Raw genomic sequence first — 26,335 nt, 5'->3', positions numbered from 1 at the left:
TATAGTTATATCTCAACAAAAGCAGCCTTCAAAGCACTGTTGACTCTGAAAAGTAAGTTGCAGAAGATCATGTTTTCATTCATATGTGGAAGCTAGACCTAAAGGATATACATACACATCTCTATAATACGTGTGTGTGTGCTTTATGCACACAAATCTGTATGCTTATAATTAACTGTAGCACAGTTTCAAGAGATTTGTCAAGAGAGAAGAGGAACAGGGAATAATAGTAAGTAAAAGATAGGATACATTTCCTGTATATGTGAAGATGGTATAAGAAAACTAATTGAAAGCCACTGGTAATAAGGTGGTGAGGGAATGGGAAAGAGTAATAGAGGGATTAATCTGATTAATATACAATGTATGTGTAGGTGTGAAATACCATATGAAAGACTTTTGAAAAATTAGCATCCACTTTTTCAAATGAGTGCAAGTCATGGTTGGGTATAGGTGCAAGGGAGAGAGAGGATGAGCAGAAGGTGAAAGTGGGTGAATATGTTTGAAGTAATTGATATATGTATGAGCAACAAAGCCTGTCATAATTGTTTAAGATCGAGAGGAGGACAAGTGAGAGAGGAGTACATTATAAGTATGATGGGAGTGTCACAACAAAACTCCCCTCGTACGACTAATATATGCTGGTAAAAATGTTTTTGAGAAAGTAGAAAAAGTAAATTTTAGAATTATATAAAATTTTAAAACACATAACAATTCCAGTGTGAAACTAAACAAATAAAATATAGACAGGAAGAATACAGACCAGAATCATAATGATAGCCACATCTGAGGCAGAAGAGAGGAGAACAGGTCTAAAAAGGAAATTTTTCTCAGTGTAAGTATTTAATTTAGAACTGGAAACTAATGGTTCATACCTGTTAATCTTAGCTACTCAGGAGGCTGAGATGAGAGGACATGATTCAAAGCCAGCCTGGGCAGGAAAAAGTCCATGAAACTTTTCTCCAGATAACCACCAAAAACAAACAACAACAACAACAAAAAAAAACACACCAAGTGAAACTGTGACTCAAGTGATAGAGCATAGAGCTCAGGGACAGTGCCCAGGCCCTGAGTTCAAGACCGCACACATTTTTAAGAAAGCAAATCTGAAGATGCTTGCATTTAAGTTTACAGTGGTGATACATCCCTTGTTTATTATCATTACATTCAGTTTGTGTGCTATAAAGTTTCTAGAAACAAATGACTAAATTATGTCAATATTTGCAATAGTTATTATTCTGCATTCAGATTGCACTTCAATTTTTATTTTTCATCTTTAACTTCTACACTGAGTGGCTCTTTAGGCAAAACATTGCAGTGTATTGTGGATACAGAAGTACCTTATTCTTTCAGTAAAATACTAGAATACTAAATCTAGGTGGATTTTATACAACAGAAATTTATTTCTACAGTTCTAGACACTGAGAGATCCCAAATTAAGACCTTAGCAAATCTCATGTCTGGTGAGAGCTCACTTTCAGGTTCATAGATGACTTCTTTTCACTATAAACTTAAATTGTAAAAGTGGTCTCTCTCAGGATCTTCTTTAAGGGCACTAATCCCATTTATGTAGGCTCCATCCTACCCCCAAATTAATCACCTCCAAGTTAAAGTCACTCTGGGGTTAGAATTTTGACCTGTGAATTTTGAGAAGACATAAGCATTCACACCATACCAGTTATCATCTGTGTACCCCCCCCAGTGCCTAGTACATAGGAACTGCTCTGTAAGAGTTGAACAAAATGTGAATAAACATGAACAATATTGGGTCAACTGTACAGAGAGCGTAATGAATAAATGATGTTAAGCTTGTGAGTGGAGTAGGCCTGGTGATACGGATCACCACCTTGACACTTCTTTGGGACAGTTTAACTACGTGGTACCTTTCTTTCATGCTGACTTGTCCTCCGATAAATTTCTGCTACTTTTTGCATTGCCTGACAATGTCATACTCTTAAACACAGTTCCTGGTTTTCAATTAAGTAAGTGCAGTATTCTTTATTACAGAACCCTTACCTGTCTCAGAGCCAAAGCTACAAATAAGGCTGAATATAAGGGAGTCTTTTATTTATTTATTTATTTATTTTTTGCCAGTCCTGGGGCTTGGACTCAGGGCCTGAGCACTGTCCCTGGCTTCTACCCGCTCAAGGCTAGCACTCTGCCACTTGAGCCACAGCGCCACTTCTGGCCATTTTCCGTATATGTGGTGCTGGGGAATCAAACCCAGGGCCTCATGTATATGAGGCAGGCACTCTTGCCACTAGGCCATATCCCCAGCCCAAGGGAGTCTTTAATGTGAGACAATTTCCATCTTTCCAAATGAAGAGACTGGAGGAAAAAAATAAAAAAAATATTGAGTTCAACTTAAATTACAGTCATTTAGGAATGTATATTAAATAGTTATGTCCTAAAAGAAAAAAATAGTTGTGTTCTATTTATCCCATTTAATTTTGTGAAGATGTATATTTAACATTCAAGTTTTATGACATCAATTTATGACTTAAGTCATTTATGACAGTTTTCCAGAGTCTATCATCATTGCTTCCTTTTCAGTCATATACAATGTAGCATTTTTTGAGTCTAAAAATGATCCTGTCGCTAAAAAAAAATTATCACAATTCACAAGTACCACTCACATAGCACCAGGGTATTTTTTTATTCATCTTTTAGTGCAGTTTTGTGTGACTACACACTAAGTATTAAAACGGTCAGTGAATGGCTTGCTTAAAACATACCACTACTATGACAACACATTTTCCACAATTTATTAAGGTACTACATCTTTTTAAAAAATATAATTGCCTTTTATTTAATATCTCCATTAAGATGACTTCTATAATCATGGCACTGATAACTCTTGCCTCAATTGGTATGTCATGTCCAAATAGCACTTGTGACTGAATGAAAGGACATCTCCATAAGTGAAGGGAGTTTGTAAATCTTGATTATAAAGAACCTCTCATTATTATATTTACTAGTATTGAAAGAAAACCTTCTTGTATATTTGTATATCTAATCCAGTGTGTAATATAAGTATATAATAGAAAACATTTTACTTTAAAAAAAAAAGCCTATCTGCTTTAGACCAATATGAATAGGACAAAACATTGGATTGAGCCAGGCACCAGTGACTTAGTCCAGTAATACTCACCACCCAGAAGGCTGAATGAAGAATCAAACTAGCTGGGCCAGAAAAAGTCTGTGAGACTCCATCTGCAATTAATCAGCAAAAAGCTAGGCTGGTAAGCATGGCTCAAGTAGTGGAGTGCCAGACATAAGTGAGAACATGAGGTGTTGATTTCAATCCCCACTATCAACACATACACAAAAGGAACATTGAATCATAGCTGCTTACGGTTTTAAAGAATAATTAGAAAGTGATTGAATTAACATTTTTCTGGATGATATGTCATAAGAAGTGATAGGCATGTTTTTATGTCAAGTTAGAGAGATGCTGTATGTTGATATTTAAGTGTACATGTATATATATGTGTATATATATATATGAAACACCATAATTATTAGCCTATCTCTGGTAATTAGATGTGTGTTGAAGACCAATTAAAATCATTTAACTAGAGTAAGGAGATCCGTTTGAAGAAAACAAGTCCATATTGACATCTGGTTTGGTGGCAAAAGATATAGCTAAGTGGTTGAATACACCTATGTATTTAATCTCTGCAGTGTCTCTAATTCAACTTTAAATATACAGTTTGTACATATTTACATATGTTTCAGGCATTATTGGAATTTTGAAGTCATGAAAACATCAGCTCAATCAACCTGCAACACCTTGGATTCAGATTCGAAGATCAATAGAAAGTTTAAAGAAAGTGGCCTATGAATGTGGTAGTACCTGGACACATTAAGTGACTCACACTAAAAATGAGACCAGGTTTGAAACAGAGGTTATTTTAGTCCAGCATCAAGGTTCAAGACAAAATTGACAACTAAAAACTTTATGCTCCTCCCTCCCCCACTCCAGACAGGTACCAGAATTGGTGAAGTATGATTTTCCTTAGTTGGAAGCACTCATTTTTACTCAAGTAGATCATGGCTAGGAATTAAACATTGGTTATTTAATGTAGATTATAATGGGAAACTGATCCTTTCACAATGGCAGATTTCAAGGACTTGGTTCCATACTGAGCCAAAAAGCTTCCCAATGCATTTTGTACAGGCTGGAAAAAACTGTGCTGCATTGGCCCCTTTTTGAAGGCCATCATGCTGTGTAACATAAGGATATCATCTTAGTGTTGATATCTTTGGAGAGTCCCAAGCAGACACAGAAAATGAATGGAGGCAAAGAGTGTGACGGAGGGGACAAGGAAGGAGGTCTTCCAGCTATCCAAGTTCCTGTGGGTTGGCAGCGTCGTGTGGATCAAAATGGAGTGCTTTATGTCAGGTGAGCCCTTATTATCTAAGTTAGTGCCATGGTTGCAATCCCAAGATCAAGGAGGTAGAACCTGTCCTTCTTTGAGAGAACAAAATATTGTGACTGACATGTATCTTACATAAATTTAAATAAATTACTTCTGTGTTAGAGATATGCAGGGCCTTTTTATTTTGTACTGTTTTGCAATGTAAATCATGTAAGATCACAAGAGTTTTTTGCATTATTTATGTTTACATAAGGTGTCATTTTGCTTCTCTATCCTAAGGGAAAATATGATGACTTCTACAAAAACAAGAATTATTACCACATTCACAAGAGAATGTAAAATACTGAAATAGACCCAATATCATTGATAGTATCACCTTGTCCTTTAGAGTTATTTATATCTACTACAGTATTTTATAATACTAATGTGTTTTTCTTTGTGGGCATTCTTAATTATTACACTTAATGCCTGATATTAACTAAAAATAATTTCCTCATTTGTTGTAGTTTTTATTTTATTTCTTACATCTCTTCGCAAAAACAAAAAAGAAAGTCATAATAGAATTAGCTCTTCATTCTTACAAGTAAAAAAATCACACAAATGCAAATGCTTTCTCTTTTAAAAATTGATGGCATATATCTCTTTTGAATAAGTTGAGTGGAATAAATATAATGTTAGCAAGACAGTCTCATCTTGTTAAGTAATTGGCATATAAGTTCATTACTTTGTATTTTTTCAACAAATATATAAAATGTCACAATATGTTTAGTTTAAAGATGTGATTTTTAAAAATTGCAAAGATAGTATTTATATGAATGAGATATTTTCTGTTTATATAAGTAAGCCTAAAGGATTTCAAGCCACACACCTCTGAAATTCAGTTCAAATTTGAGTTTGTTTTATGTAAGGTATTTCTTTTCTTTTCTTTTCTTTTTGGCCAGTCCTGAGGCTTGAACTCAGGTCCTGAGCACTGTCCCTGGCTTCTTTTTGCTCAAGCCTAGCACTCTACTGCTTGAGCCACAGTGCCACTTCCAGCTTTTCCTATATATGTGGCGCCACTTCTAGCTTTTTCTATATATGCGGTACTGAGGAATGGAGCCCAGGGCTTATTGTATGTGAGGCAAGCACTCTACAACTAGGCCATGTTCCAAGCCCCTGTAAGGTATTCCTTGAAGCAAATTTACTAGCTGAAATTCTTTTGCAATAAATTTCTTCCTTCTGAAATAGTAAAAATGTGCTCTGTATTCATGAGGTAAAGGGGCAAGAGAACAAGGAATGTAGGGACATCATCCCATTGTAAATAAAATGGAGGAGGACATGGGGAGTAATCTTTTCATAGAGTCCCTATGTCAGTGTGGTTAATCATCTACCAAAGATGCTGTCACATAGATAAAATATTGAAAGATACCACTGGTATGTGTTTATATTTATGTTGTTCAAGTTCATAAAGAGAAAACATATATATTCAGCTTGGAGTAAATAACTTTAACTCTTGAGCACTTTTTTAACTTCATCTTTAATCTGATGAAAAATAAATCAGTTTTTCACATTGCTGTGAGCAAAAACCAAGTGAAGTCTAAGGACACATATGGAGCTAAAATCCAAGGATTTGTCAGTTGTACTGATCATGTTTTTCCAAGTGTGAGGACACCTGGTTGTATGAATTCTCCAAGTCCAAAACTGTTTACTGAGAATTACTTTGGAAACTAACTTTGCCAGATAAGAGAAAATGGTTTTGAATTAAATTGAGCCCGCATAGGTCTGGTTTGTTTGTATATAAGCCAATGAAATTACTACTTTAACATCTGTGGGAAGCTAACCCATCTTCTCATTTTACAGTTGCTCTTGCTTTGGATGGCATTGATGCTAACATTGAATTCCACCTGTTTGCAATCTCCTATACCTTAAACTTTATCCTTTATACCTTAAACATGAACTGGTTTTTGCCTTAATTTTGATTCCCAAAAGTTAATCAAGGAGTACTAACTGCAAGAAAAACTCCAGCTGACTGAGAGGAAGTATTTTGAGGTGATTGGAGTACTCTGACAAAATTTAAGAATTCTTATCTCAGGTTTAATACTACAATTAAATTCCTTTAGGATGCAGTTCATACACTTTCTTTTAAGAAAAATGTTAAGCAGATTTTTACCAAATTCATTAATTCTTCATGTGAAAAATCACTAACACACATTTTTGAACCTTTATCTATCCAAAAATATCCTGTTTCTTCTCCCTGCTGTTAGAGAATTCCAATCGATAATAGAATTATTATTCTTTTCATATCATCTAAACATATAATTTGACCCAGTCAAGGAGCTTTTCTTATATTTTTCTTTGTGCCTAATCACTCATGTGACTGTCCATAAACAATATATGAATTGCATCTATATGCACAAAGTTACTACCCCTTGTCGGGCACTAGTGGTTGGCACCTCTAATCTTAGCTACTTTAGGAGGCTGAGATTTGAGAATCGCTTTTTGAAGCCACCCCAGGCAGGAAAGTCTGTGAGACTCTTCTCTCTGATAAGCTACCAAAAACCTGGAAGTGGAGCAATGGCTCAAGTGGCAGAGGGCTAGCCTTGAGCAAAAGAAACTCAGGGTAAGTACTCACACCCTGAGTTCAAGCCCCAGGACCAGCACAAAAATAAGTAAATAAATAAATATTAAATCAAAAATATTAGTTCTAGGTGAATTGATCAAAGGCTTAAGCGAAGGCTTGCTGAATAGTCATGAATAAAAGATATTTTCAAATAGAAGATTATATAATAATTTTGATGTACTATATGCCTTTGATTTTAAGTTGTAAAATTACCTACTAATAAAAGTTCTTTTTTGTTTAATTTATTTATTAATTAAACAAAAAATTTTTGACAAGGTGTTGTGCAAAAAGGCTACAGTTACATAGCAGGGCAGTGTGTACATTTCTTGTGATAGCTTACACCCTGTTTTTCTTTCCCTTCCCTAGGTCAGGTAGACATATATACAATACACAATGTACCAAGAACATATACAGTAGCCAAGTGGCCTACGCCCAAGAAAACTCGCCTAGGGCTTTAAATGTAATGTCAACATTAGACAATATGTCGACAGTAGTCTTATATGAACATACATACATAGCTTTTGAGCTATTGTATTCCACTGAGAGGTCAATTTTTGACCTTTATATGTTGAGTAGTTGTTTGGTTTTAGTTACATACTGTTGGGTCGCTGCCCCAATCCTGTGGGAAATACCATTTAACAAGCAGTTTTTGGTTTCACAGACCTGGTCTCTACTGTCTCTCCATCACCCCATCTTAACAGTCATATATAAGGGAGACCATGCCCCTTTGTTTTCTGTGCTCTAGGCTTGTCTCGCTCAACATTATTTGTTCAAGTTCTGACCATTTCCCTGCGAATAACAGTATTTCACCATTCCTAATTGCTATGTAGTATTCCATTGTGTATAGGTACTATATTTTTTTTGATCCATTCATCTGTGGAGGGGCATCTGGGTTGTTTCCATATTTTGGCTATTGTGAATTGTGCCGCGATAAACATGGAAGTGCAAATGTCTTTTTGATATCTTGGGGCCTGCTGTTCCGGATAGATGCCTAGCAGTGTTACGGCTGGGTCATAGGGTAGGTCTATATTGAGCTTTTTGAGAAACCTCCATACTGATCTCCAAAGTGTTGTACTAATTTGCACTCCCACCAACAATGGAGAAGGGTTCCTCTTTCCCCGCACCCCCTCCAGCATTTGTTGTTGCCTGAGTTCAGAGTATAGGCCATTCTAACTGGAGTGAGGTGGTATCTCAGGGTTGTTTTTATTTGTATTTCCTTTAATACCAGGGATGTTGAACATTTCCTCATATGTTTTTTGCCATTTTTATCTCTTCTCTTGTGAAGTCTCTCTATAGCTCCTTTGCCCATTTCCTAATTGGTTTATTGGGTTTGGAGGGGCTTAGTTTTTTGAGTTCTCTGTAGATGACAGATATTAGGCCTTTGTCTGTTGCTGTGCTGGTAAAGATCCTTTTCCGTATGGTTAGCTGTCTTTCTATTTTGGTGGCTATGTCCTTAGCTGTGCAGAAACTTTTTAATTTGTAGTAGTCCCATTTGTCGAGTCTCTCCCCTATCTGTTGTGCCCCTGGGACTATATTCAGGAAGTTCCTTCCTGTGCCTGTAAGTTCTAGCGTCTTTCCTACTCTGTCCTTAAGTAGTTTCAAGGATTCAGGTCTGATATTGAGGTTTTTGATCCATTTTGAGTTGATCTTGGTGCATGGTGATAGGCTTGGGTCTACTTTGAGTTTTCTGCATATGGCTGCCCAGTTCTCCCAGCACCAGTAATTGAAGAGGCTATGTTTATTCCATTGTGTGTCTTTAGTACTAATAAAAGTTCTAACATGCAAGTTTCCCAATTTTAGCTAATCCCCATTATAAATAAAAATCACTTTATTTTCTGAAATATTACCTACTTTGTATTTGATGTTAATCAATACTCACATATTTTACTGGTTTGTGAGCTGAAGAATAGTAACATTGTAGCACCTACTCAAGTTACCAGCTCAGAGACCTTCACTCACCTTTGGCCACCTAAGACTATTCCACCTAGAGTTTTATTCTTCACTCTGTGTAAGATTTGATTGTACGGTGTAATTTGAGTTGGACCACATTCACTCTTACTTCAAGAAATGTACACACTGCCCTACGTATGAAACTGTAACCCCTCTGTACATCCCTCTGACAATATAAAAAAAAAAACTGATGAGCAGGAGAAAGAAACCTGTTTTTAAATAAGGAGAGCTAGGTTTTAAAGTCTAAGGAAAGCAGGGAAGAACTTACTAGCTCATATTTTGGTAGACTTGACAACACTCTGGTTTGAACTTTAACATGTAGCTGAATATCAGTTTTTCCTCAAATAGCTTAAAAAGTAAATCTTATAATTTAAAGTAATAGTGATTATTTCTATGCAGTTTTCTTATTCCTTTCTTGCCTGTTTCAGTTTCTTAATAATAGTATTTTTCCCATCCTGATTTTCAAAAAATCTGTAGTTTCATTTTCTATGAGGATCTATATTCTCTGAGAAATAATTTGGTTTGAAGAAAGAGTAATAGTGATAAGAGCTACAATTTAGTACATAACATAAGATTGACAAAGAAAATGTTTTTACCATAGTGGGAAAATATTATCTTGTGAAGGACAGTAGGACTGTAAAATGTTCATTTTTTTTCCTATAATGTGCAGTAAAACTTATTTCTTGATGTTTTTCAAACTATTTTTACAGTCCCAGTGGGTCTTTGTTATCTTGCTTGGAGCAGGTTAAAACGTACCTGCTTACTGATGGAACGTGCAAGTGTGGCTTAGAGTGTCCTCTTATTCTTCCCAAGGTAACCATTTCACAATAGAGCTACAGCAGTTGGTTTGGTTTTGTTTGAGTTTTAATCTTTCAGATTTTATATATTTGTTTTTCTCCTTTGGCATTTCATTTTTATATTAGTTCTCTAATCATATATTCATTTTAATTCTTTAATCCACTGCTCTCTTACATACATTTAGGAATACTTACAGATTGTGGAAAATCTAGTAGTTTTCAAAGGTGACAAACCTGTGTTCATATTAAATATGTCGATTAAACACCTTTTTATTAGCGGGATGCTTATTAAGTCAATGAAAAGCTAATACAAATGGGGTCAAAAAGAAGCCAAAGGAGAAGTTGACATGCAGAGATATCATAGATTTTGGGTGTTTTTTTTTAACCTGTACATGGACTGTTTGTTTATTGTAACACCAAGAAGTACCTAAAATTGGAAACATCACCAGATATTATACTTTTCCATATATTTATCTTGGCCATCTTAAAATTATAATTTTCATTATTTACTTTGCTACTAAAACCACGAGTTTAAGCAGAATTTACTAAGTTATATAAAAGTCGCTTTCCTTAAATTTAGAAGCTTGAGAAACTATAATTCATTTTTATCACTTTGTCTCTAAAACTCTTTTTTAAAAAGAGGAGTCTTTGATTAATTGTTGTCATAGACATATTCTAAACAAAAGCTGTGCTCTTTCCAGGTGTTTAATTTTGATCCTGGAGCTGCTGTGAAGCAGAGAACTGCAGAAGATGTTAAGGCAGATGAAGATGTCACAAAATTATGCATACATAAGAGAAAGATCATTGCAGTGGCCACACTTCATAAAAGCATGGAAGCCCCGCATCCTTCTCTGGTGCTCACCAGTCCCGGAGGAGGAACAAGTATGTAATACAGCTGAAGGGGTAGGAATTCTCTCCTAATCTGCTCCAAAAGGAGTTGCTAGACATCACATTGCCAACCATTTTCCCATTCCACTTTTGAAACACACACAATGCTTTTAAAGTATTTCATTCTGAAAAATTACACAGCTAGCCAGGCGCTGGAAGTAGTACTGTGGTGGCTCAAATGGTAGAGCACTAGCCTTGAGCTGAAGAGCTAGGGACAGCACCCAGGCCCAGAGTTCAAGACCTACTACCAACAAAAAAAAATTTATTTTTAATTGCCATGAGTGATTTCTCAAAATTTCTTATCTAGATTATCTAGTTACAAAATCGGGACTAATACATACAAATGCTATACCAATGCATAGAGCTGAGCTAACAAAAGTAAAAATGCCATTGTTTTTTAAAAAACAAATATAGCCATTTTTTAGGTCTGCATTGAAATGTGTGGGATCAGCTGTTAAGACACAGTTTCGCATGTTGTTAGACGTTAACCATATTAGAAGCCAAACCAAATAAACTATTCCCTGGACACTTGCTAAACAGAAACCAAGAGTTTTCTTACAAATTTTCTCCAGGCGCGCATGTGTATGTGCACATGCTCCCTTTTAAAAAACTTTTCAAAGTTGTGGAAAAATTACAAGTGTAGTTCATTGAATATTCATATACCTTTCCATTGGATTCATCAGTTAAGTTGCAGGTGTGGTTACAGTTCACCTTTAATGTCTCATCACAAACACTAGCTGTGGTGATATATACTTGTAATCTCAACTGCATAGGAGGTAGAAATAGAAAGATCGCATATCAAGGCCAGCCCAGGCAGAAAAAAGAAAATTAGCAAAACATTATCTCAAAAAAATAATCAAGGCAAGATGGGTTGTCAGGATGATGTTACATGCTTGCAATCCTAGCTACCAAGGTGTCAAATGTAGGAAGTTCTCAGTCCATGTCCTAGAACAAAAAATACATGACCCTATTTTTAAAATACACTAAAGCAAAAAGAGCTTGAAATCTATGGCTCAAATGATAAGTACCTTGTCTAGCAAGTCTGAGGCCTTGAGTTCAAATCCAACATTATCCTAAAAAGAAAAAAAAAATCACAAAGGACATTCTACTTTACAACCACAATGTAATGCCAAATTGTAATGATCACATTGAGGAAAGAAATCACTGATAGAACCCTATGATCAGATAGTCTATCTATATTAAATTTCTTCAGTTTTCCTAATAATGACTCTTGGGTTGTTTTTTGTTTTTGTTTTGCCAGTCCTGGGGCCTGAACTCAGGGCCTGGCTTCTTTTTGCTCAAGGCTAGCTAGCACTCTACCACTTGAGCCATTGCGCCACTTCTGGCTTTTTCTATATATGTTGTGCTGAGGAATCAAACCCAGGGCTTCATGTATACAAGGCAAGCACTCTACCACTAGGGCATATTCCCAGCCCAGACTCTTGGTTTTTTGTTTGTTTGTTTGTTTTTTAATAGTTTTGTTTTTTGTTTTTTGTTTTTTGGCCAGTCCTAGCCGGTGAACTCAGGGCCTGAGCACTGTCCCTGGCTTCTTTTTTGCTCAAGGTTAGCACTCTTCCACTTGAGCCACAGTGCCACTTCTGGCCATTTTCTGTATATGTGGTGCTGAGGAATCGAACCCAGGGCCTCATGTATACGAGGCAAGCACTCTTGCCACTAGGCCATATTCCCAGCCCTTTTAACAGTTTTTAATGCAGGATGCAGTTAGTCATTAGATTTCTTTATACACCAGTTCTCCAAATTTTTCAGTGTTTTAGGTTGTTGAAATTTTTGAAGAATTTAGCCCTGCTTTGCAGGATGTTCCTCGATGTGAATATGGCTGGTTGCTTTCTCACATTTGTGTTCAGGCTAAACATAGTGCTGTAGGCTTAACATGTGAGTGATACTAGATCCTTACCAGGAAGCATATATTGTCAGTGATCCCACGTTTGGCATTAAGTCAGTTTACTTTGCTTACACTTGTATTTATCTGCATTTTCCATTGTTAAAGTATCTTTTCCCCCTTATGATAAGTGTGTGGAGTTACACTGTGAGATGAGGAGCTTCAAAGACTAGATTGTGAAATCTCTCCAACATATTGAAAGCTGCTGAACACTTGAACAATAATTTAGAATAAAATACAGCTAAGCACCAAAGCATTTGTTAAAAAAGGACAGTTGATCTATAGAATGCTAAAAATAGGGATGACAAGTATAAACCTGTAATGACCATATGTGGATTTATTACGGATCTCAGGTTTGGGAAAGTCTTGAAAATAATAATTCAGTCATATGATGGAAATAGGAAACTCATTCTTCAAAATGAATATAAGAGAGCATAATTAGGAATGATAAGCAAACTAATCTGACTTAATTGGAAGATTAAGTAGGTGTAAGTAAATTGGGGCCAAGCTATTGAGTGCCTTGGATGCAAAGGACAGCAGTCATATCATACACATAATGAAAGACTCACACTTAGAATGCATGTAAAGAAGGAAGAGGAAGCACATATGGTAATTGTTACCATAAATCTTCTCTCCAATAATCTAGTAACCTTTAAAAATCAGCAGGAATAATCTGAACATTTTTACCATAATGGTATATAAGAAAAAAAAAACTTATAAGGAACTTTTCTTTCACCCAAGTAGTTTTTAAATTAATCCTAGCTACTCAGAATACTGAGATCGGAGGATCACAGTTTAAAGCCAACCTAACTAGACAAATTTGTGACACTCTTATCTCCAGTTAACCACCAAACAGCCAAAACTGGAGGTGTGACTCAAGTGGTAAAGTGCCAGTGCTGAGTGAAAAAGCCAAGAGAGAGCACTACGCCCCAGTACTGTCACACACACATACACACATACACACAAACACACACACACACACACACCCTGCAAGAGTGTAAAGATTTGTAACAAATTATTTTAAATTTACTATTATACTGCCTCCTTGAAGTAGCTTGGTCTCATTTTTGCATATACCTTGTACATGTGTGCACATGCTCTTATCTGCTACCCACCTCGTCGTATTGCATTATATTGAGTAGTTTTACCTGTTTTTACAGGGTCTGCATTGTTGCCTTTCAAAAAGCCTTGCAGAATATTGGTCTAAGTCCCTTAACATCCCTATACGTGCAAGTTTTGTTATTGTAGTCAAATAAGTAGGATAGGCAATGATAGATACATCTCCATTGTTTAAAATGCTACAGTTTATTGGATTAATTACTGTTCTTTTACCATCTTCAGACATAGCACTTACTTGTTTCCTAACTTTATGCTATCATAATGCTGATGTTCAAATAATTAAAAATTCAGAAGACCCACATAGTATTCACTTCTCTTTAAATAAACATAAACATTTATTTTGTTTCTATTTATGCTTTTAAATGAAAGTACCTGATAGGGTATTTTAACATAACACTTGCTAATTCTTATATACTTTAGTTTCGAACTGTTAAATAGTAACAGACTGGCTTTTTTTTTCTTGTTATTTTAAAAACTATAGCTACTTATCTACTGGGATGGAAAAAAATCATTTCCAAACTACAACTGTTGTCTAAATTTGGTCAGGGCAACAGAGAAATGCTAATGTCTATATTTTAATCAATGAACTACAGATAATTACTTACTTTATTACCCAAGAAAAGATGCAAGCAGGTGTTTTTGTCACTAAAGAGAACACATTTCTGTGATAGTATGTTCTCACTATACCCCAGGCACAGTGCCCTACATATTTTAATACATTTCTACTTTAACTTAAAAGTTTAAACCTTCTTGCACAAGACAATAAGCTTCAGTTGAATTTTATCTTCAGCCTGATATTATGTTTTTGCTTCTCAACATTTCATAAATTAAAACTCTAAAATTACTTGGCAAAACACCCCCTACAAGGTTATAATCATAAAGTCTACATTTTCAAGAAGAATACATGCTCATTACTTTCACTTACTGCTGGAATGCATCCTTCCTGTCTTAGACTTTTTTACTGGATCCTTTAACCTATATACTATCTAGCAAGCAATAGGAGTATATTTATCTGAACGAGGTGACTATTTTTAATTGAGTATACCTCTGACTGAAAATAAATCTAGTGTACTTGCTAATATGCTCTCAGTCTCAAAATAGGTGTGATCAATACATGCTATGAATGGTTCCACTTTCATCACTAATGCCTTAATAGACTCTTTGCCATTTTCCCATAGAGCCCAGCTACAGCTTAGTATCCTTTAGAACACAGCTGCCTAAGCAACCACCACAAACTGATAGGAATTGACATATGAAATGAATTTTATTTGCCATCTCTGTTTTAGAGGGCACAACTTCATAAAATAGTTAAACATCCTTGGAGGCTAAAAAAACTTAAACCTAGAGTTCTGACACAATAGAGTAAAAATTCTGTATGATGAGCCAGCTTGCTTTTGTTGCCTATATTCTGTCTGATCTCCAAAAGAACTGCAAAGATTCCAAAAAGCCAGAGAGGGGAAAATGTACTCGTGTAAAAAGAGAATGCTCAAGTGGAACTCAGTACTCATTTTAGGAGTCCAACTAAATTTTAGATGAGACTTCTGTCTTAATAAAATAATTGTGGTATTTTTCCTAACTCACCTGAATATAGCTGATTTTCAATAAGTACTGATTAAGAAATTATGGTATTACTTTATTAGAGACATTATGTAAAGCTAAACATGGTTGTAACATCACTACATTTATTCTTATCACCTCCATTACTAAGATTTGGAATTCCAATTAGTTAATTCACAAAAATTAAAAGCCTTACTCTTACAGGAAAACCATGAGGTAAGGAAATCTTACTATAACTGTCCTGATAACATTTTTGTAAGAGAAAAACAACTAGAGTAACAAATTTTCTTGTAGGAAATAGTAATTTGCTTATATAACACACAAAAATTTGCCACACTAATTACAATTTTCCATTGTGACTGTGTTCTAAAAAATTTCACATCCAGCAAGATAGTAATATGACCATTTCTGTCTGGGCTGTCAGTTTGGATTTTGCATGTTCAAAATATTATTAAAATGGATAGTGTCAGGATTTATATACCCAAGCTTTCCCAACAGAGAGGAGGTAAACAGCATAATGACCAGTTAATGGGAGCCTTTGGTGATCTGCGGAAGAGTATTATACATTATTTAAACTATAGTTTAATATAGCTTCCTAAACCTTTTCTTTAAATCACAGCTTTTATTGACAAGTTTGTATTTCCAGATGCCCTTTTTCCCACTCCTTTCTCATTTCCCTTCTTCCCTTCCCTTCCTGCCCCTCCCCCCAAAATTGAAAATATTAACAGATTTTTTTCCTATCTCTTTTACATCTCAGATGCTACTCCAGTAGTACCTTCAAGGGCAGCAACTCCAAGATCAGTAAGAAACAAGTCTCATGAAGGAATTACAAATTCTGTAATGCCTGAATGTAAAAATCCTTTCAAGTTAATGATTGGGTCATCAAATGCGATGGGAAGGCTCTATGTACAAGACCTGCCTGGAAGCCAGCAACAAGAGCTCCACCCTGTCTACCCCCGGCAGAGATTGGGCAGCAGTGAACATGGACAGAAATCTCCATTCCGTGGCAGCCATGGAGGCCTGCCTAGCCCCGCGTCATCAGGTTCCCAAATCTATGGAGATGGCTCAATCTCTCCAAGGACTGACCCACTTGGAAGCCCTGATGTTTTCACAAGAAATAATCCTGGTTTTCATGGAGCTCCCAATTCCAGTCCTATTCACTTGAATAGGACTCCTCTTTCTCCACCTTCAGTAATGCTACATGGTTCTCCTGTACAGTCATCCTGTGCAATGGCTGGAAGGACTAATATACCTCTTTCCCCAACCTTGACTACAAAGAGTCCAGTAATGAAAAAACCAATGTGTAATTTTTCAACTAATATGGAAATACCACGCGCAATGTTCCACCACAAACCACCCCAAGGCCCACCTCCCCCTCCTCCACCTTCTTGTGCTCTTCAAAAAAAGCCATTAACATCTGAGAAAGATCCACTTGGCATTCTTGACCCTATTCCTAGTAAACCAGTGAATCAGAACCCTGTTATCATTAATCCAACCAGTTTCCATTCAAATGTCCACTCTCAGGTACCTGTGATGAATGTAAGCATGCCTCCTGCTGTTGTTCCTTTGCCAAGTAATCTCCCTTTGCCAACCATAAAACCTGGTCACATGAATCATGGGAGTCATGTACAAAGAGTTCAGCATTCAGCTTCAACCTCCCTGTCCCCTTCTCCAGTGACATCCCCAGTGCACATGATGGGGACTGGAATTGGAAGGATTGAGGCATCGCCCCAAAGATCACGCTCATCTTCCACATCATCAGATCACGGAAATTTCATGATGCCACCTGTAGGACCTCAGGCCACTTGCAGTGGTATAAAGGTTCCACCCCGGTCACCAAGGTCAACGATAGGGTCCCCAAGGCCATCAATGCCATCAAGCCCTTCTACCAAGTCCGATGGACATCATCAGTACAAGGATATCCCTAACCCATTAATTGCTGGAATGAGTAATGTACTAAATACTCCATGCAGTGCAGCCTTCCCTACTGCATCTGCCGGAAGTGGTTCTGTAAAGAGTCAGCCTGGTTTGCTGGGAATGCCTTTAAATCAGATCTTGAACCAGCACAATGCTGCCTCCTTTCCAGCAAGTAGTTTACTCTCAGCAGCAGCCAAAGCACAGCTAGCAAATCAAAACAAACTTGCTGGTAACAACAGTAGCAGCAGTAGCAGTTCTGGAGCTGTTGCCGGTAGCAGCGGCAACACAGAAGGACATAGCACTTTAAACACCATGTTCCCTCCTACTGCCAACATGCTTCTCCCAACAGCTGAAGGGCAAAGTGGTCGAGCAGCACTAAGAGATAAGCTGATGTCTCAGCAAAAAGACTCATTGCGGAAAAGAAAACAGCCACCTACAACAGTGTTGAGTTTGCTCAGACAGTCTCAAATGGATAACTCCGCAGTTCCTAAGCCCGGACCTGATGTGCTAAGGAAGCAGGGTCAGGGTTCATTTCCCATCAGTTCAATGTCTCAGTTACTACAGTCTATGAGTTGTCAAAGCTCTCACTTGAGTAGCAATAGTACCCCAGGTTGTGGGGGCTCAAATACTGCTTTGCCTTGCTCTGCTAACCAGCTGCATTTTACAGATCCCAGTATGAACTCCAGTGTTCTTCAGAATTCACTGACACAGAACGTACCTTTAAGAGGGGAAGCGGTGCACTGCCACAATGCAAACACTAACTTTGCTCATAGTAACAATCCAGTCCCCAACCACCATCTTGCAGGTTTAATAAATCAGATTCAGGCTAGCGGGAACTGTGGGATGCTCAGTCAGTCGGGCATGGCTTTAGGAAATTCATTACATCCCAATCCACCTCAGTCAAGAATTTCAACGTCGTCCACTCCAGTGATACCAAACAGCATTGTTAGCAGCTATAATCAAACAAGTTCTGAAGCAGGTATGGTTTTATTAGAAAAAAGTACCCAAAGGTACTAAACGTTTCTACGTTTTTTTTAAAGAAAAATGTACCAAAATATTTATTATGATAAGAAATTTTCCTCCCTCCCCCATTGTGAAAATTCTCTTCATTTCTTTCATATTTATAACTTTATTTCAAAATGCTAGGGATTTATCTATTGAAAAGAATAATAGCTAAGGGGATCCCATGTGTTTCTGTTATTTGTTGTCAATCTGTGTCATTTTGCATATTGCTTGTCTTTCATTTGCTTTGATAACTATTGGACTACAGACTGTGAAAGAAGCCATAGAAGGCAAGGTTTTCTGGTTTGAGAGACATATCCTTGGTCTATACCATTACAAAAGCCATTCACCCTCGCTTTTGTTTGTATTCAGGTAAATGAAAATTACTTGGAAAACCCAAAAAGGCAAAAATAAATGGATATTATTTTCTTGCTGCTGAACAGAAATAGGGGAATGGATAGGAAAAGCTAACTAGAAGTTGTATGAAGTAGGTAGCTGTCTTCTAATGTGTTTTCTTATCCTAGTTTGCTATTCTTTATTATCATTTGCTTGAGAAACTTCCAAAATGGATATTGGCTACTTCCTTTTTTTAAAAAAATAGTAATAATTTAAGGTTTCTAATAAAAAAGGCTTGAAAACCTGATTTCCAGAATTTTTTATCTTGAAATTGCTTTAAATTTTCTTATAAAACGATTACTATTGCTTTTAGCATTGACATTCAGGTTTTGAATCCAAATTTAATGTAAATCTTCATTTGCTATTATGGAGACAAGTTTATTTAAGCAGACACATTAGAAAAAGAGCTATTTTGTTCAATAAAACCCTCAAAAATCATTATAAAAAAAATGTACAGAAGTCCTGAAAGGTAAATTCGTTGAAACATTAAAAAAAAAAAAACTTGACTGTGAAAACATCAGAAAACTCCTCGAAACTCAACAGCAATGACTTTAAAATGACAGAGAAGAACAACAAAAGATTAAAATGCCATTAGAGTTCATATTTGAAAACAGAGGGCAAGGTTATTTGAGGGTTAGAAGTGTAGCTTAGTAATGGAGTGCTTACTTCACATGCACAGACCTTGGGTTCAGTCCCTAACAACGCATAATATATAATAAACTCCTGATTGCCACTGAAAATGAGGAAACTGCTGAAGTCTCTACTGCTATGCTATGGTGTCAATATGCATAGAAGAGTATGAGCTCCATGTCTGTTGCTAATAGTAAAATTAAGTGCCTTTCCTCCTGGTGATGCCAACTTCCACCTGCCATCCTTCACAGCTTGTGTTCTGTTACGTTGTGATGTCAGCGTTTAATGAACTGTTCTATTACCTCTTGTATCAAAAAGAATATAGATTTAGGAGATATTTGAAATGGATTGAGTGCCTTCTCGATATTGTTAAAGGGTCGTATGAGTATTATTTTAATGTGTTTAATAGGCTGATTAAAAGATTCATAAAGGGCTTCCAACTTTTCACTAATTCAATTCCATTTTAAATACTCCAAAGCAAATAAAATTTATTTGTATGCATTTAGAAGTTAGTTTCATAAACTCCATCCTATTTTTAACTATACTACATTTGTTGTGCTTACCTTCAGTCATTTTTGGTGAGACATTGTTAGTCGCATATTCTATAGTTTTGATACCCCTTACCCAAATTTACTTCATTTCAGGTCTATATTTATATGTGCAAAGTATATGTGTTTTATTAATGATGTATTTTGATGCATCTATAATGGAAAAGACCAATGTTTATTTATATTCTTTTTTTTCCTGATTGTCAAGTATAGAATCTTATAGTCGTGGTCATTCATTTTCTTGCTGTGTTTATCTGGGTAAAACATCTGACCTGGATTGATAGTGCATGGGATGTCAAAGCACCTGAATTAGAAATTATTAATATAAGAAAATCATTAGTATATAAATAGCTAAAAGGAGTCACGATAAATATCTAGTAATGACATGAATGTGACCAATCATGTGTAAGCAAACAGGAAGGATATGCCTAATAAAATCTAAGAATGTTTTAAGTATTGGACCTAATAAAAGTAAACACTAATTAGTGTATAACAATCTAATGTGCAGCTGAATGTGAAATACGTTGATTTACTAATTAATGTAACTTTTGATTAGGTAAATATTGAGGAGGTCTTTAATACCATATTTCCTTTTGCTATAAAGTGAATTGCATCTTCTTAATATATTGTCATTGTAATTGCTTAACCAAAATATCCAGTTACATTGACATTTATTCATTTATTCTCAGACTGAGAAAGCAGATGGTAGCCACAGATATCCTTGTCAGAGTTCCACTACATAATCCAACATGCAAGTAAGCATTAGGAGAAAGACACATTTATTCTTTTAAAACTGCATATGGCTATCATTGAATACCTATTATGTGCCAGGTGGCTTATCTGAACTATTTATAATCAGTTTTCTAGAGTGTATGCAGTCAGGATTTGAACTCAAATCAGCCTGCTTTCACATTCCATTTTATTCCCAACTGCATAAATTTTTCATCTAAAACATTTGGTGTCAAAAATATTAACATATTAAGGCATGTTAGAAGTCATATTTGTGCATTGTTTCCTTGGACTTTGGTATTGTAGCATACAGTTCAGATTAACAAAAGAACTGCCCCCATAGGCAATTCTTACTTCACTTAGATAGCATGCGCTTCCTAATGGGTGCCATGTCAACACATTTATTATTTATTTTTGTTTTTTTATGGGGGGTGCACATGCACCAGTACTGAGACCCAAATACTCAAGCCACTGCCTCCTGAGTAGCTAGGATCACAGGTGTGAGCCACTGGCACCTGGTATCCCTATATCTTTAAGACGTGCATGTATAAATTCTAGTCATGTCTTTTCAGTCATAACATCATGGAAAACCATGAAACAGGCCAACACCCAACATATCCTATATACAATTGGTGATAGCCTTCACACAATTTGTTTACTCAATTAGTGCCTTCATCTACTCTCCTAAACAACAATTCAAACATACTACATTAAGTCAAGCACAAGTGGCTCATGCCTGTAATCCTAGCTACTCTGGAGACAAGTGTCACAGTACCTGCTTAGCAAGCACAAGTCCCTGAGATCAAATCTCCCAATATAATCTCCCCCCATAAAAAAAAAAATTGCATTAACAACAATGATTTGCTGGCTGCCAGGGGCTCACACCTGCAATTGTAGCTACTCAAGAGGCTTGAGGTCTGAGGATTTGGGTTCAGAGCTAACCCAGGCAGGAAAGTCTATGAGATACTTATCTCCAATTAACCTCCAGAAACCCAAAAGTGGTGCTGTGCCTCAAAGTGGTTAGAGTACTAGTCTAGAGCAAAAAGAGCTCAGGGACAGTGCCCAGGCTCTGAGTGAGTTTAAGCCCCATGACTGACAATAAATAAATGAATGAATGAATGAAAGAATGAATGACTTGATCTGAAAATGCTTCACTCAACTGATAATTTACCTTTAAAACTTCTTTTACGGGGCTGGGAATATGGCCTAGTGGCAAGAGTGCTTGCCTCGTATACATGAGGCCCTGGGTTCGATTCCTCAGCACCACATATACAGAAAATGGCCAGAAGTGGCACTGTGGCTCAAGTGGCAGAGTGCTAGCCTTGAGCAAAAAAGAAGCCAGGGACAGTGCTCAGGCCCTGAGTTCACAGCCTAGGACTGGCCAAAAAAAAAAAAAAAAACTTCTTTTAGAACTAACTTTTCTATCTTAGCCCAAATATTGATTTGATTTTTAGGCCTGCATGTAATTTCTCTATGTGTCTATATTGAAAATACACTACAAATCAAGTATAGGAGTTGGAGACAAAGATTGTGATCACAATTGGCTTAGATCCAAAATACTTAGCAAATGTTTCTAAAACTTCATGTGATTTTTATTCATTCTGTTTAGCGTTTTAAAATTTCCTTTCCTGTAAAGCTTCTAACATGTACAAGTGACTTCATTTTTTAACTGTATTTTTGTGTGTGTGTGTGTGTGTGTGTGTGTGTGTGTGTGTGTTTTCTTTTTTGGTACTGGGGATCGAACCCAGGACGTTGCACTTGCTAGGCAAGCGCTTTGCCACTGAGCTACATCCCAGCCCGTGAATTCATTTTTTTATATTAAATTATAAATTTCACATAATGCTTCCATGTAACAGCCTCAGTCCCCAACAGTAGGATGCTTCACAATGTTCCTCAAGTTGGATAGCAGTACTCTGGCACATCTGGCAATCAAACTGTGAAGTTCCTAATTCCTAGCCAGACATATAGACCACTGGACACAGGAATGTTCTGGAAATCCATCAGTCCTGTACTTTTCATAAAACCTTCAACTTTGCAAGAGAGACAAATTCATAGCATGCACATGGTTCCAGTGCCTGTCTTATAGTGCTCTGGTATGAGAAGGAATCCAAAATCAAGTGCCCTTGCCTAGCAAACTGCCAATGACTCCTAGACCTCTTGGCTTCTGCACAACAATTTACCACAGACCAAATCACCTGTATCAGTAATCCAGTGCCTTAGCCTGCCCAGCATCCACACAACAACTGTTCATTGGCCCTGTGATTGTTTTTACAATTTTAAGGAGGAAAAAAAAAATTCAATTCCTCTGTGATCGTGTTCCACAACACATCTTTCTTCTAGTATGATAAAGTCACTAAACACAACCTTTTTATTCTTTAAAATGATTTTTTATATTTTTCCAATAAAAGATATTTAAATCGATTCTACTAAACACATGAAACTATAATCTGAGGGGCAAAAGCATGGGTTGTGAAAGAAAAAATGATGAAAGGGTTTATTTTTCTTAACTCTTAAACATATACATTCACTAATAAGAATATAAATAAACCTCTGAATAAATATATGCCATGAGTATTTATATATCTATGTATATTTTTAAACTGCAAAAGAGAATGTTTTCTTTCAGCACAAAATGGATTTGATTGAAATTCAGGACAAGCATTGAAAGGGTAGGTATGTAAACAGAGACAACAAAGAATACTTTGGGCAAACGATTACAAAGTAATAATTTGGGGTGTTTTTGTTTTGTTCTGTTTTGTTCCATGTATTTATTTATTCTAAGAATGTGCCAGTAAAGAAAATAAAGGGAAATTATTATCTCCTACCTGTTCTACATGTGGTGATGGGTATTAAGGAATGAAATGTTCAAGGGCAGATTGTACTGTATGTTACCCTCTCAAAGTATGGGTAGTTTACATACAAGTTTTTAGTCATATACAGACATGTAGACCAGAAAAAAAAAGGCAGAGCATCTTGAAACTGATAACTGAGTTTACAATGGTTACTGATGAATGTGTTTCCAACCAAAATTTTAAGTGCCTGGATATAATTCCCATTCTGATGCACATGCTTATAAGTTAAAATTTTCCCTCTCTTCTTGTTCTTGAACTAAACAACTAATATAAATTTTGGTTTGTATAATTAAGATTATATGCTTATTCTCTTTATATTTTGCAAAATGAGCCATTTCTTTACTGTAAGGTATTTTTACCACAGATAGTATGTTGTTGTTTAAGGCTTCTAATATGAGGATCACACCACTTGTTTTGTTTATATATCTCAGGTGTAACATTTCCTTGTATGCAAAAAAAAGTTGAAAATATGTTAAATTCGGGGCTGGGAATATGGCCTAGTGACAAGAGTGCTTGATTCATATACATGAAGCCCTGGGTTCGATTCCCCAGCACCACATATATAGAAAATGGCCAGAGGTGGCGCTGTGGCTCAAGTGGCAGAGTGCTATCCTTGAGCAAAGAGAAGCCAGGGACAGTGCTCAGGCCCTGAGTTCAAGGCCCAGGACTGGCAAAGAAAAAAAAGAAAAAAAAAAGAAAGAAAATATGTTAAATTCAATCATGAGTCTATGTGATCAAAGGTGACTAACAACTCAAGGTGACATGATATGTTGGCTATTCAGTGATCTGGTTTGTACGTTTCAAATAAATTGTCCCAGTATACAAATTGGGAGAATTTTATTCCATTGCAATACATTAAGCTCACTTATAAATCCCCTGGAATCTTTCAGTGTGATAACTAGGTTCTTACTGAAACCAAGTGGTCAAACATGTAAGTAGTTTCAGAAAATACTCAATATTGTAGGAAGTTATCTCAATTCCATGATAAATTGGCTTATAAAAAATGTTTAAAAAAGTACAGTATTCGGGGTTGGGGATATGGCCTAGTGGCAAGAGTGCTTGCCTCCCATACATGAGGCCCTGGGTTCAATTCCCCAGCACCACATAAACAGAAAATGGCCAGAAGTGGCGCTGTGGCTCAAGTGGCAGAGTGCTAGCCTTGAGCAAAAAGAAGCCAGGGACAGTGCTCAGGCCCTGAGTCCAAGGCCCAGGACTGGCCAAAAAAAAAAGTACAGTATTCCTTCAGTGTCATCAAAATGGGTTTCATTTTTACTTGTGTAACACTAAATTCAAATTGTAAATTTCTGACATTCTTGGACTTTAACAATACAGTAAAGCAAAATGTGTAAAAAATATTTTCTGATTGTTATATTTGGAAATTCATAGTGACAACTTGCCTTTTTAAAGATTTAGAAGTAAACTAGGAGTTGTAGGCATGACTCAAGTGGTCAAGTGCCAGCCAGTGAACAAGATAATCAAATAACTGAGTTTGAGTCCCAGTCTCCAACAACAAAACAGAAAAGAAAGAAAGAAGTAGAACTAGACAACAGAAGTCAGAAGGAGAGGCTGAGGAACTTCTGGGTTTAGAATTAGACCAGAGAGTGCTTAGCACAGATACCTTAGAACAGGATTCCTATTGGAGTTGCACAACTCTGCAGGGAATGTCTTTCACACTACAGTCTGATAAATATAGTCCCTGAGTACAGCTCTACAGACCATCCCCCAGATACTGAGCACCTAAAGCAGTGTTGTTTTGTTTTGGTTTTTGTTTTTTTACCATTTTTTGCTTGCTTCTTCCTACAATAAGCAACTGGCATTACAATCCACAGTAGCCATGAATTTTTAACACTGAAATATAAAAGTTTAATGAAACCCTACTTAAAACATGAAGTGTACTTTGATATTTCAGTACCATTCTATATTCCCCACCTTATTGTACTTCATGTTTTTAAGTTGTTGTAAGTTTCTATAAAATAATGTCTGACCCATGCAATATTCTCTGCACTTTTCTTTCTATTCTGTTTCATTTATCAAAAAATATACAACTTGGGAAATTACTAAATTGATTCTGCAGTCCACAAATATGTCTCAATACTATTGTAGAATAATGAGGTAATTGAACATTTATTGAACACCTAAGATGGGCTGGACTCTAATCAGCCTTGCAGGTGTTATAGGATACAATAGATAGAATGATACAAAGTTGACAAAATGTATTAAAAACTTAATGTCTGCCTATTAGACAGTAAGATAAAACTTCAAACTGGGATATTGATGAAGCATTTAACTGTTTCCCATGCATATTAAGAAAACACAAACTCTGTCATGCAAGAGTCTTAAACCTTATCCTCAACTTTTATTTCCTCAAAATAAATATTTTATGTGATAAGGGATTTTTTCTTTAAAAGGAGTGAATCTGATCCAACCACACTAAATGCATATGAAAAATGCCTTTGTACCATTATGTTTTTAACTTTATTGTTTGAGTAATCAAGGAACTTTTTCAGAAACTTTTAAATTAATCCCAGCAAGTTGCAGAGCAATTTTATGTGTCAAGAAGGTGGAACTCAGTGAATGCTTACCTAGCATTCACAGTGCCCTGAGTTTGCTCAAATAAATGAATAAATATTTTTAAAACTTTCATGAATTGATAGAGACTTATGATTGTGCTACCACTCACATAGTCATAGCTATAAATATACTGTATTCCAGGATCTAAGTTGCATCCCTTCTGCTTCTTTCTCCCCAGCTGTACTGAGTATAGACAGCATTTGTGTGATCCTGCCATTGCTCTTTCCCCATCTTCTCTTTCCTCTCCTATATGTTTTGGTTTGGAGTCTTTTTTCTCCTTTCCTTATGGAAAAAACAAAGAACCAGTATTCTCTAGGTCTTGCTATTGTCTTTAAAACAATGTTAGGAGTTTATATCAGAATTCAAAGAATAAAGGTAGAGGCTAAACTGTTTTTGGAAATAAACATTACTGTGTCCTGTTGTGAAAAGAATATTAATAAAGCTCTTATTAGAAGATAGAACTCATAAAAGTTATCTTTCAATTTATTATTATTGTCACCA

The 26,335-nt window shown here is 36.2% G+C and overlaps 1 protein-coding gene across 6 annotated transcripts in view; it reads left to right on the top strand.

Annotated features, from left to right (window-relative positions):
- Nucleotides 1–26,335, top strand: part of Mbd5 (methyl-CpG binding domain protein 5) — a 352,039-nt gene that overhangs the window by 282,386 nt on the left and 43,318 nt on the right. For all 6 annotated transcript variants that reach the window (XM_048345506.1, XM_048345505.1, XM_048345509.1 and 3 more), the window contains 4 exons: nucleotides 3,736–4,402; nucleotides 9,639–9,741; nucleotides 10,427–10,607; nucleotides 15,947–18,085. In XM_048345506.1, coding sequence (XP_048201463.1) covers nucleotides 4,290–4,402; nucleotides 9,639–9,741; nucleotides 10,427–10,607; nucleotides 15,947–18,085 — 2,536 coding nt within the window. In that variant the 5' untranslated portion in view covers nucleotides 3,736–4,289. The remainder of the gene's footprint in view (nucleotides 1–3,735; nucleotides 4,403–9,638; nucleotides 9,742–10,426; nucleotides 10,608–15,946; nucleotides 18,086–26,335) is intronic.

This window comes from Perognathus longimembris, chromosome 4, assembly GCF_023159225.1.
Source record: "Perognathus longimembris pacificus isolate PPM17 chromosome 4, ASM2315922v1, whole genome shotgun sequence".
NCBI classification, from domain to species: domain Eukaryota; kingdom Metazoa; phylum Chordata; class Mammalia; order Rodentia; family Heteromyidae; genus Perognathus; species Perognathus longimembris.
Note: the sequence above shows the minus strand (reverse complement) of the source record. Positions and strands in the feature narration are given on the sequence as shown.